The sequence below is a fragment of the Populus euphratica genome, unplaced genomic scaffold, assembly GCF_000495115.2.
Source record: "Populus euphratica unplaced genomic scaffold, PopEup_1.0 scaffold67.1, whole genome shotgun sequence".
NCBI classification, from domain to species: domain Eukaryota; kingdom Viridiplantae; phylum Streptophyta; class Magnoliopsida; order Malpighiales; family Salicaceae; genus Populus; species Populus euphratica.
In genome coordinates, this window is record NW_011499914.1 from 461,098 (window position 1) to 473,215 (window position 12,118).

Genomic DNA, 12,118 nt, shown 5'->3' on the forward strand with positions numbered 1-12,118 from the left:
CATTTTTCTTTTGTGTTTATAGTCATTTACTCAGGGACAAGGGCTGTGATGGCACCTTTGAATGTCAACTGTGGAACTGTCCTGGTTGGTTTTCATTTCATGAACCATGCACAATGATGTTTGGTTGCTTGCTTAGCCTATGCTTCCTTTTTTTCCACACCTATGTTTTTTCTTCGAGTTTCCTGTTGTTTTTTGGCTGACCCGAGTGCTTTTATCCTCGGCTCCTGCTTTTTGCTGTGCTGGTGAGCCTCCCCAATCCTCTCCTCTGTACACTATTCCTTTGCATTCTTTTTAGGTCTGCATAATTATCAACCTTCTTAGAGACGATAAGGTTTTGCAATCTTTTCTTTGACTATATAAGCATAAAGGCAATGCCAAAGAGTTTGATGAGGCTGATACCTTCTGCTGGACTGACTTTGTACTGCTTGAAGAGCTATTTACAGGCATTTTCACTTCAAGATTGTTAGATCAAACTATGGTAATCTCACCAAGGCTAGAAAAACTAGATTGTGATTTTATGTTTACTTCAAGTAGAAAGAAGGGCTAGGAAAGAGTCAACAGCCCTATATCGACATTGAAAGCATACAAGGTGATTCTAAATTATAAAAAATCAGATGAATAAAATCTCTTCATAATTGGGTTTTCTCATTTATATTCTAATAATAGGGTGTTGTTATATGGTTCTCTTTTTTGCAAATGACAAGGAGATTCAAAGTGGTGTTGACCATTTCAAAGAGTCTGCAGTCATTCAAGGTAGCAGGGGAATCTGCAGTGATGGAAATCACCATCCAATTAATGAATGATTATTGACTTAATCTCTATGTGCTTTATGGTGGGATTTTATTGAAGTAATAATTCAGAAGCTTTTTGTTAACTCAGAGTTGTCATGTTCAATAGACAAGCTTTTAAATTGCTCAGGCACTTCAAATGAAGATGGAAGTGCGGTGGAAACTTCATGGATAGATTGCAGGTATGAAGACATTTACAGCTGAGAATTGAAGCTCGAGGGAAACTACTTGCAGTCAGTGTTGAAGAAAGCGCAAGAAACACTGCCTAAACACTTCAAAAACTGGCATCTCTCAGTTAGTTGATGTCCACGTGCTGTTGTATTGGAGTTGACAGACACAGGAGGCTCAAGCTTAAAGGATGCTAGATGTTATCTAATTGATTTTTACTAGAGATTTTCAGGTTTGATTCGCTTAATGGAAGAACTTGCTTGCACTGTCCTGCTTATTATGGCCATTTTGATTACCTTCATGCTACTCTTTCTGCTGCCATCAATCCGACCTGTTACTGTTTCTTGGTAACTATATCTTCATTCTAGAGATTGATTTCGCTTTCTCTTCTCTTCTGTTTTTTATCAGAGTTATCCTTGCATAGACAATGAACTTCGGGTGAGCCATGCAAGCCCCGCAGGTTATAGCGAGCAAACAACGAGGATGCATGCTCCCGCCAGCCTGCAAAATTTAGCACAAAGCAATCGTTGATTAATTTGTAGCAAATAACACAGTCTAAAGCCCTCATCAAACTAAATTATCATATTTAAAAGGGCCAAAATCATGGCCCTTTTTTGTGCACATGATCTGTATAGGAATTCCATGTACAATGCTTGATAGTCATAGGAATATAAAATATACCTTTGCGAGCCATATAGCTTGAGCCAGCCAGCGCGTAGATCCACGGTTTGCCCCTTCTTGCAAATGTTTTCAGCATGCAGCTATTAATTCCTCAACCAATCATTCAGAACTATTATTATGATGATACAGTTTTAGTTATTTTTTAAAATATTTTAATAAGAAAAATTATTTTTAATATATCAAAATGATTTGAAATCACTAAAAAAATTAATTTTTTTTAAAATACTTTTAAAATGTAAAAAAAAAACAAGTTTATAGCAATCCCAAAACTAACATTACTTGAAGAATGCCTGTAACATCCATGTAGTCAAAAAGTTAATTAATTATGATGATATTTAGTTGTTAAAGCAATTTAAAATAATTAATTTTTTGCTTTAATTAATAATAAATTCTTTATCCTTAAAAGTGTATTGCGCATCACTGGTGCAATTAAAATATTTACAATATATTTTTTAAAGATTCTAACAATATCATTTTAATTTGAATGCATTTTTTAAAAAAGTATTTAAATCAAAAAATATAAAACTCAAATATCTCATAACAAGATAAATCAAAGTTCTAGATTTAAAAAAAATAATAAAATTTAAAATTAAAAGAAAATATGAAGTTAAAAAGAGTATGTAAAATATAAAAAATTCAAGTTGAAACTTTTATTTTACCTTTTGCTTTTAATAGTAAATTTTAAAAATTAAAAAGTTGGTAAAGTAAAAAGAATTAATTCCCACCATCATTAATTTTTAATTAGCCATCATAAATCAAGAGTCAAATCTAAAAAAACCAAGAATTCAAAAGTTACATGAGAGTAATTTTTTAAAAAATAAATTTCCAACACCGAAAATAACAACACAGATTTTTTTATTTAATTTTGATTTTTAATTTAGTTTTAACAGGTATCCTCTTTTTTTAATTGATTAGTCTAGCTATTTTTTAAATAGTAATTAATATATTGTATGGTTTTTAAAGTCTCATAATACCTTACTGTAATTTGTTTTAAATTTTTTGCCTATTAAATTATATTTTTATGATAAATTTATAATAATGAAAGTCAACTGTGATAAACTTGCAAGATAAATAAATAATTGTTTTTAAAGTATTGGTTCCGCCTGCTGCAGTGATACCATCATATCCCGCGTCTCACACTCATTTAAAGCAACGACAAAAGTTTGAGCTCTTTCTTTTGATCTGTTCATTGATTCTCGAGCCAGACAACAAAGCATCTCTTTCCTTTGATATTTTATACTGAAAGAGCCGGTCAATTATTTTATATCTCCTTAGTTTCTTTCAGAGCAAGGCCCTCAGGTCAATGATGAAGAATATTTCTAGGGTTCTTGGTTATTTCTTCTTGTCGAGAAGCTTGTGCCTTGTAGCAATCTATCACGGTGTGCTTGTCAAGAAAGATGACAGAAGGAGGATGAAAGCAGATGAATATCTCTGGGAATTCTATGTACAATGCTCGATAGTCAACTTCTTTTCACGATTAAAAGATTAAAGAATTAATTTTTATTATTAATAATTTTTTACTCTTTAAGTAGAAAAATTAAGAATTGTTTTAGATTAATTTCTTATTTATTCATAATTTATTTAAATTATATTAAAGAAAAAAGTTTTCCAACGCAAAGCATAACAACACACCCTTCCATTTATTTTTTTTTCTTATTTTGTTCCTTTAATTTAGTTTTCAATTATATATATTTTTTAATTAGTTTAACTATTTTTAAATAGTAATTAATCTTTTGGATGATTTTTAAAATTTTATAATACCTTAAAGGAATTATTTTAATTTTTGTCTTTATTAATTTTTTTTATAAATAAGTTATATTTGATGAAAATAAAATATACTTAGTAACCATCATAAACCTTTAAGATACATAAAAAAAAAAAACTAATAAGAAAAAAATATACTTAGTACTAGACCAATAACCTAATAGCCATGCACTAACGCACACAGTGCAAATTCAAATATAACAAAACTTGCAGCTAAACATACACTGTGCAAATCAGTGTAACAATCCATGCAACGCACACTGTGCAGCAGCTGTAACAACCAAGTTTACAATTCTCTTAACAAATCCATGAACCTAACTCAAAACAATTTCCTTCATTGTTGCTCACTAATATGTTATTACTGAAAAGAGTAAAATTTCTGATCACTCTATTTCTGAGATGGCTGCCAACTCTTGGTGAAGGCCTCTCGCTGGCATGTGGCCTGCACTTGTTCTCTTAGGGACAGATGAGCTAAAAGGATCAGGAGGCTTTGATAAGTTTTCTCCTTCCCCTTCAAGCATTTGGACAACAGTTTTCATGGAAGGACGCTCTGCTGGGTTCCACTGAATGCACCATAGCCCCACAATTGCTAGTTTCTTCGCAATTCTAGCATCTTCTTCTCCATCGATATGAAACCGCAGGTCTTCTTCCTTTTCTAAGAGATTATAAATCCATTCCGGGAAGTATATCTGGTCGCCATTTTCTGCTGTATCATCGACGTTCTTCCTTCCTCCAACCATTTCCAACACCAACATCCCAAAGCTGTAAACGTCTGATTTATAGGAAACATTCCCGAAGTTCCTCGAGAACACTTCTGGGGCAATGTAGCCAACAGTCCCCCTAGCAGTCGTCATGGAAATAGCACTTTTATCCTTGGAACACAACTTAGCCATCCCAAAATCGGCGATTTTGGGATTGAATTCATTGTCAAGCAGGATATTCTGTGGTTTGATATCAAAATGGAGGATTCTTTGATCACACCCCTGGTGAAGATATTCAATCCCCTTGGCTATGCCTAGAGCAACACGATTCAACCTTTCCCAGCCAAGGAAATGGTTCCTTGAGTCTGCTGAGGATATGAACTTCTGTAAAGAATCATTAGGCAAGTACTCATAAACTAGAGCTCGTCTAAATCCATCAGCACAGAAGGCGATCAAGCGAACAACATTGACATGGTGGATCCTTGCCATTGTTCCCACTTCATTGATGAATTCCTCCCCTTTTCCTATGGAATTATTGAGGAGCTTCACAGCTACAGCAATTTCATTGGTTAGCTTTCCTTTGAACACGGTTCCATAAGCTCCTTGGCCCAATTCATCACTGAATTGATTTGTGATCCTCTTGAGATCAGCATAGGAGTACCTCGTGGGATTCAGTGATCTGTAATTATCCAAAAACATTTCAACCCTGGCTTGATATTCTCTTTGTGTTTTATCGTTGCTACAGGTGCGGTAGAGTGCAGTAATCGCTATTGCAAAAAGGAAGAATCCTAAAATCACACCTGCATATCAACATTCTGAGTCAGGAAACTCTTTTTTTTTTTTGGGAAGTAATGTATTGAACCAAGTGTAAAATTGAGATGGAGATTTGAGCAGACTACAAACCAGTAATCAGTAGCTTTCGCCGCACATCTGTAAAGGATTGAACACTTTTTAGCTTCTCCCTTTTAGGCAATTGGTAAAATCATGAAAGCAACAAAAACGAAAAGAGTTTCTAGTGGTTTTTTATCTACATATTCAAATGCCAATTCTTAATTTGAAAAAAGGAAGAAAGATAGAAATGCATACCTTTAGTGTGCGGAAGATTGCTGTAGCATTCAGTTTCAGAAGATCCACAAGTTGGATTGGACCAAGATATAGTAAGAACATAATTTTCTTCCTGCATCAAACTATATGGAATTCCATAAATGTTGTACATCTTAGTACAAGATAACAGAACAGAGTTACTGATGGAAATACTTGATCTAAAGAAATGAACTTCATGGTTAAAAGTACTCAGACACGGGATTTTATCCATGTACAGAGACCTTCTCTCATTAGAAAGTGAACAGTTGAACAAGGTCCAATCATGCGGCCTATCGTTCTTAATTTGGAAGTGAGAAGCCCCGAAACTGAAGTTTAAACGTTGCCTTAGAAAGCAACCTTGAGGACCCCTTGCATAAATAAGTTGATATCTATAGTCAATTCTTTCGATGTGGACACTCAATCCAGTTGGCAGCCTCAGCACTGTGCTGTTGTCATCTGAGCAGGATAGATCAAACCCAGGATAACCACAGTGGTCTGGTTGTTTGTCCTTGATCCGGAAAGGAAATCGGATGTCAGGGCCACGGTTTCCACATGATCCTGTACATTTCAAGCTTGCTCCATGGCCTGTAAGGAAGACAATGAAAAAGTAGGACAAACACGTAACCATTTCTGATGAATAATTCATCATCTCCACACTCCTCTTAAGACTTTATCTGCATGTGCTGATATAGTTTTGGCCTTTCAGAAAACTCATATAGTCCTTAGATGTGTGAGTCCTTTACACTGTAGTACACGCATCCTTGCATCCCTCCCTTCGACATTAAAAAAAAATATTCAAAAAGACTGTCTGGTTCAGGTAATTTTGGTCGGTTTTCATGATTAATTTGATCATCCCTAATGATAGCAATAATCTCTCTATCTACATAGTATTCACATTCAATGTGGTAACATGTTGGAAACCTAGAATTAGCAGAAAACTATATTCTATCAAGTGAATTTTAATTACATGGTCGCACTCTTAACGCTTATTCCTGAAGGACGGATGCGAGATTCTCAACAAGAAATAACTAAGAAGCGTATAACTCTTTGTCGTTGACTCGAGGGTGGTTGAGGGGAAAAGTCTTGCTATGTGAAACTTCGAGTGACGGACCAAAGTTTCAATCAATGACCTAAGGGCCTGTCAGAAGGAAACGAAAATAATGGGGCTTTGACAAATTCTTTAACCTTTCAATAAGTTGGGAAGGGAGGAAAGGAAAGTAAAAGGTTCTCCGTCTTGTTGTCTTGCTGCATGGCTTTTCTTTTTCAGCTATCAGTATTTAAGTACTGATTTAAGTTCTTTTTCAAACACGCTATCAGTATTTTAAGTACAGTTAGACTTCCAAACTTGAATATTTCTGTCATTAGACAAGAGGTTACAATTGAATTGTCACTGTCTTTATCTTGGAATATCTCGTGGATTTGGTCTTTGATGAGATGCTCCAACAAAAAACATCAAGCTCGCTGGATTTCGTTGTTTGTGGTATTGTCACTTCAGCCTTCCCCATGTTTAGAGGAATGAACGTCCTTCTTGCTTGCTACATAGCTTTTCTTTTACAGCTATTAGTCTTCCAAACTTGCCATTCTAGCAACATCACTGCTCATTGTGCTGCTTCTTCGTGCGGCAATATCCGAAACATAAGCTACCCTTTCAGACTAGACACTGATCCACAAAGCTGCGGAAACTATAATTATACTCTGATTTGCGAGAACAATATTTCTACAGTATTATATTTGTATTCAGGTAAATACTACGTGCAGGCAATCGACTACGGTAACTTCACAATCCGAGTGGTAGATGCTGGTGTACAAGATAATTGCTGCTCCATCCCTCGTTATTCTTTGGCATTTGATAACTTCAGTGACGGAGATCCATACACATGGTATAAATACAAGCAGATGCCGCCAGGAGTGAGTGAACGTTCCGTTTACTATCGGGGGTACTATTGGGGGGACCGGTTACCTCCTAAACTGTCACTGCCTATGGATTTCATGAGCTGTGAAAATACGGTGAATTCTCCTCTTTATGTGGACACGGCTCTCCACGTCCTTAACTATGGATCAGGAAATTATTCCAACTCTTCTCTTGTGACTCTTTCGAATTATGTGACTCTTGGGGGCATGAATGCCTCGGATTTGATGGAACTGTGCAGCATAGAGAAAATATTTTTGCTTCCAAAGAAGAACTACACAGACAAGTCCTTTGAAGAAATACACAGTGACCTGGCATATGGGTTTGAGCTTTCATGGTACAACATCTACTGTGAAAATTGCACAAGGGGTTGCTACATCGACAGTGCAGACCGTCGTCGATGCCTTGACAGCTGTATGTAACACTTGATGATTAAATTGCTTCAGATTTGATTCATAAGACTATAAATAACTTGTGATTTGAGGTGCTTTCATATATTTTCTCTGGCTTACTTTTCAATTTTCATTTTTTTTGGGTATTAGCACAATATTGCACTGTCCCCAGATGTTCATGTACAAATTCTGTGCATCCATTACCTGTGAATTCTACTATAGTGGACTGATCATGAGATTCATTCATGTTAATATTGTAAAATATTCTGACTATTTTGTGGTTTAAGGTAGTTGGACAGATTCATTGGTCTTTCGCAATTTTAACTTGACCATGGATATACATTAATTAGTTCAAGTCACATTATTAAATGTGTGTGATATTTTCTATTTTCTTTTGCATTTACTGTTGCGTATACCATTAGAACTCGTTTTTTAACCTAAATTCTCGACAGATCCATTACATGAAAGCTACTGGCAAATTATACTCTACATAGTGACAGGTGCGAGTTCTCTTTAATTTCTGCATCTCACCATGTTTGTGTATTCTTAAGTGTTTCTTCAAACGACGTTTGTGAAATAAGGATTGTTGTTTCTTGAATAGTAATTGTAATTTTGTTCACCATTTTCTACAGCTCCCCAACTCTATATAATGATATCCGTTTTATTTGGTAAGAGATTCCATCATTTCTTTAGTTTCGCAACAAATTTCTAGTGGAAGCAACAAATAAGATCACAAAACTTGATTGTTTTCTGGAAATTTCCTCCACAGCACTACTTCATGGGCTAAAAGTTGTTTGTGGGACTCCATGTGTGATTGTATTTTTGATCTACAAATGGCGAAGGAGACATTTATCAGTATACGATACAGTTGAACAATTCCTACAGGGTCAGAATAACTTGATGCCAGTAAGGTATTCCTACTCAGATATCAGGAAGATTACTAGAGGTTTCAAGGACAAATTGGGTGAAGGAGGCTTTGGTACAGTTTACAAAGGAAAGCTTCGCAGTGGGCGTTTTGCAGCAGTAAAATTGTTGGGAAAATCGAAAGCTAATGGACAGGATTTCATAAATGAAGTTGCTACCATAGGAAGGATTCACCATACTAATGTGGTGCGGCTAATCGGTTTTTGCGCCGAAGGATCAAAGCGTGCTCTTGTATATGATTTCATGCCTAATGGATCTCTTGATAGACACTTGTTTTCTCGAGAAGGATCAATCTCTTTAAGCTGGCAAAAACTGCATCAGATTTCCCTTGGAGTGGCTCGTGGTATCGACTATCTTCATTTAGGCTGTGACATGCAAATACTTCATTTTGATATCAAGCCTCACAACATTCTTCTCGATGAAAATTTCACTCCAAAAGTTTCTGACTTTGGGCTCGCTAGGTTGTACCCAACAAATGGCAGCATCACGTCTCTTACTGCAGCAAGGGGCACCATAGGATACATGGCTCCTGAACTGTTCTACAAAAACATTGGACGCGTCTCATATAAAGCTGATGTTTATAGCTTTGGAATGCTGCTATTGGAAATGGCAGGTAAAAGGAAGAATGTAAACGCTTTGGCAGAAAATTCAAGTCAAATCTACTGGCCATATTGGGTTCATGACCAAGTATCTGATGGAAAGGCCATAGAAATCGGAGACGATGCCACTGAGGAAGAAAGTAAGATCGTGAAGAAGATGATTATGGTTGGATTGTGGTGTATACAAATGAAACCAATGGATCGGCCTACAATGAAGAATGTTGTGGAGATGCTTGAAGGAGATTTGGAAAACTTGCAATTGCCTCCTAAGCCTGTCTTAAATCTAGATGAGACGCCAACAAACATTGAAGGAGAGTCATCATCGTTGTCAGGTGAGTCTACCGAATCAACCAGTTTGGTTGAAAATGCGTACTGAGTGATATGATGTGGAATGCTCTGCTTGCTTACATGCAGGGAATAATTGCGCTTCCGGACTTGTTTATGATGATAAACATTATGATAATTTGCAATACTTTTATCTGATTTGTGTTTACCTAATTTAGAGTTCAAGCTGCGGCTTGTTTCTTCGGTGTGGTCTATATAATCATCATACAAAGATGTTCTGTATTGTGTTTAACTATCAGATTTCCACTCTCTTTGGCAATCATAGCAGTTATCGAGGATGCCACATCCTCCATGATAACTGTTACATGTTCTACATATTAATTATCGTATTTGTCTCCAGCAGAGTAATATTTTGGCTACAAATTAACGAGAGACTATCACAGGGATTTGCTCTCATAGGGATTCTGAACACAGGGGCTTAATTTCATTTTCTTCCACCAACAATGCTTTCTTGTCGATGTTCAGCCCCATGATAATTGATCTATTTTGTATAAATACGATAATTACCATATCACATTACCATATCTTGCATAAGCCACGAGGAACCAATCACAACAAAACAGGATTGGAAACCATGACCATAATGGGTGCTGTGAAATGAATATTGAAACAGATGGTGAATTTGACTCAGAAATCTTCTCTTTCTCCAAAAAAAAATACACCCGAAAAGTAGAGAGGAGAAAATGAAGCTTGCTTACCGGTCATGGCATTTCACCAGAGAGCACTGCTTCTAGCTGTGAAATGCATCTTCTTGTGGGTAAGAGGCAAGGCCTTCAAAAATGCTCAATTGTGTTCAACAAACTTTCAGGATCTACTTCAATTTTCTTAAGAGAATGGGAAATAGTGATCGGGATCCTCGTTAGCTGCGGGCAATCACCCATAGTAATTTTCTTCGAGAGAATTGCATAGAAGTCCTCCAGAATAAATGCTTTTCAAATTTGGTAATTTCTTCAGTATCAAAACCCTCAATGTTTTATCAAAACTACCAGAAAGAGAGAGAAGCTCCTTTTATGTACCAAAACTTCACAACTTCCCATTATCTCCTGCATGTCGTAACAATCTTCGACTACAATCACTTCCAATCCGAGTCTAGACAACAACCAAGGAGGGAGCAGCACCTTCATCCTATGACATTTCATCCTTGTAGCTTTAGTATCTTTAGCCAATTTCTTCTCACAAAATTTGCACTTCAATAAACCATCATCCATTTTCTCAAAATAACGTCGAAATGGATCGCTTCCTCCAACCATTTTTTCTTCTGTCCCTACCTACAGACATAACAAAGAACTTTCAGAATATTGAATTAAAATGGAACTTAAACTAATTGAAAAAAAGAAGCAGCTAAGTTTAACATTAAAAAAAAAATTGATTACAAGTGTTTCACTGTCTAAACCGAAGTCAAGTTAAACCACTTCAAAGATCAAAGTGTTCTTTTCTTTTCACTTTCCCAATAATTCTACAACTGGTCATATCAGTAATTTAATAACCAGTGTGTTTCCTTTTGCTTAGAAGAATCAAACTACATAAGTTGGAAAAGAAATGGTATGAAAAAAGAGCTAAAATTAATCAAACTTAATTACCCGAGCAGCAGAAGCAGCAAGATGTTATCCAATGATTTGATTAAATCAGAAGAAAGAAGATGGACGAGGAAGAGTAAGTGTGTTGGAGACGAGTGATAGAGCTTCGGCTTGTGTGGTTGTGGATAAGGATAGATTCAGACAGTCAGAGAAGCAGATGACAGTGAAAAAAAGTAAAATGGACTTCTGTCGTTCATGGATATCATATGGGCATGTTGTTGGTCTTCCAGGAAGCGGATCTGGCGAGGGGTGCTATAGTGAAGGCGTGGGGGTAGGCGGTGGCTGATGATAGTCTCCTCGTGTGGTGGACAGCACGCCAACTTTGCAAACGATGAGAAAGAGCACGATCCACCGCAAAACAGTAGAAGAGAAAGCAGTAGGCCGAGAGAAGAAAAGGGAGCAGGAGCAGAGTTGACCGAGAGAGAAGTAGAGCTGACCTAGAGAGCGGTATCTTCACAAATGGAGGGGTTAGTGTTTTCCGTAGTTGGTAGAAAAAAGAGACAGAGGATGAGAGACAATTGGGAGGGAAACTACCCGTTTGTTTGCTGGTTTTGGATAGTGGTTTTTTTTTTTAAAAAAGTTAATTTATATATAAATCAGTTGTTTCTCTCCTTTCCATTGCATCATTGGCTTCTACCCCTGCAAATTTAGGTACTTTTTTTATATTAAAAAAAAAAAAAACATTGCTTTTTGCTAAAAACAACCAGGTTAGTGACAGTTTATGCATATATTGATAAATGTTTTGCAGAGGAAACACAAGCACCCTGCTTTGCATTCAGCTGGTTAAACAACAACAACGCGTTCCAAGCAGAAGATGCTCATATATTGATACATGTTTTGCAGAGGAAACACAAGCACCCCACTTTGCATTCAGCTGGTTAAACAACAACAACGCGTTCCAAGCAGAAGATGCTTCAACTATGAAGATCAAGATACCAGGAGAGGCTGAGCACTGGAGTAAAGGAAATGCTTATAGCCCTAACATAACAGTGAATGGCAAGATGGGGAAGAAGTCTTGTTTGCTGTCTGTCTGGTGTTTTGCTTGATGTTACAGGTAGGTGGAGAATTCTTTTTACTGCTGCATTTTTTTGTTGATTTTTTGTGTTCATTGATGTTTTGGAATGGTAAAGGTGAATCTATCTCCAATGTATCTATGCTAAGAAATTAGAATGAGAATCCCAAGCGGT

The 12,118-nt window shown here is 36.4% G+C and overlaps 2 protein-coding genes and 2 long non-coding RNA genes across 7 annotated transcripts in view; 2 read left to right on the forward strand and 2 right to left on the reverse strand.

The window, feature by feature from the left end:
• The window catches only part of LOC105134360 (probable receptor-like protein kinase At5g39020), a 19,072-nt gene extending 9,462 nt beyond the window's left edge, over positions 1-9,610 (forward strand). Inside the window, exons 3-5 of the mRNA XM_011038742.1 lie at positions 7,939-7,986; positions 8,119-8,154; positions 8,256-9,610. Of these exons, the coding sequence (XP_011037044.1) occupies positions 7,939-7,986; positions 8,119-8,154; positions 8,256-9,385 (1,214 nt within the window). The 3' untranslated portion in view covers positions 9,386-9,610. The remainder of the gene's footprint in view (positions 1-7,938; positions 7,987-8,118; positions 8,155-8,255) is intronic.
• LOC105134359 (uncharacterized) lies at positions 602-1,513 on the forward strand. Its single transcript, XR_843967.1, has 3 exons — positions 602-832; positions 919-1,188; positions 1,365-1,513. It is a non-coding gene; the product is annotated as an uncharacterized LOC105134359 (long non-coding RNA).
• On the reverse strand, positions 3,717-5,956 carry LOC105134357 (glycerophosphodiester phosphodiesterase protein kinase domain-containing GDPDL2-like). Of its 3 annotated transcripts, none has more exons than XM_011038740.1 (3): positions 5,185-5,956; positions 5,006-5,034; positions 3,717-4,902 (listed from the first exon to the last, which is right to left on the reverse strand). In XM_011038740.1, exons 1-3 carry the CDS (start codon positions 5,832-5,834, stop codon positions 3,785-3,787), a joined length of 1,797 nt encoding a protein of 598 aa, XP_011037042.1. In that variant the 5' UTR covers positions 5,835-5,956; the 3' UTR covers positions 3,717-3,784. The 3 variants fall into 3 exon arrangements, with proteins under 3 accessions (XP_011037042.1, XP_011037041.1, XP_011037043.1); XM_011038739.1 differs by having other exon boundaries at positions 5,006-5,033; positions 5,172-5,956; XM_011038741.1 differs by having other exon boundaries at positions 5,006-5,032; positions 5,189-5,955.
• Positions 9,611-9,819: 209 nt separating the features above from the next.
• Positions 9,820-11,025, reverse strand: LOC105134356 (uncharacterized). Of its 2 annotated transcripts, none has more exons than XR_843966.1 (3): positions 10,935-11,025; positions 10,053-10,622; positions 9,820-9,944 (listed from the first exon to the last, which is right to left on the reverse strand). It is a non-coding gene; the product is annotated as an uncharacterized LOC105134356 (long non-coding RNA). The 2 variants fall into 2 exon arrangements; XR_843965.1 differs by having other exon boundaries at positions 10,053-10,618; positions 10,935-11,022.
• Positions 11,026-12,118: the final 1,093 nt, after the last annotated feature.

Excerpts from the sequence above, each read along its gene's own strand:
- LOC105134357 (XM_011038739.1), bottom strand. The coding sequence starts at position 5,834 with ATGATGAATTATTCATCAGAAATGGTTACGTGTTTGTCCTACTTTTTC. Across the intron at positions 5,034-5,171 it reads AAGGTATGCATTTCTATCTT|GATGTGCGGCGAAAGCTACT; the intron begins TCTTCCTTTTTT and ends CAATCCTTTACA. Across the intron at positions 4,903-5,005 it reads GCGAAAGCTACTGATTACTG|GTGTGATTTTAGGATTCTTC; the intron begins GTTTGTAGTCTG and ends GTTGATATGCAG.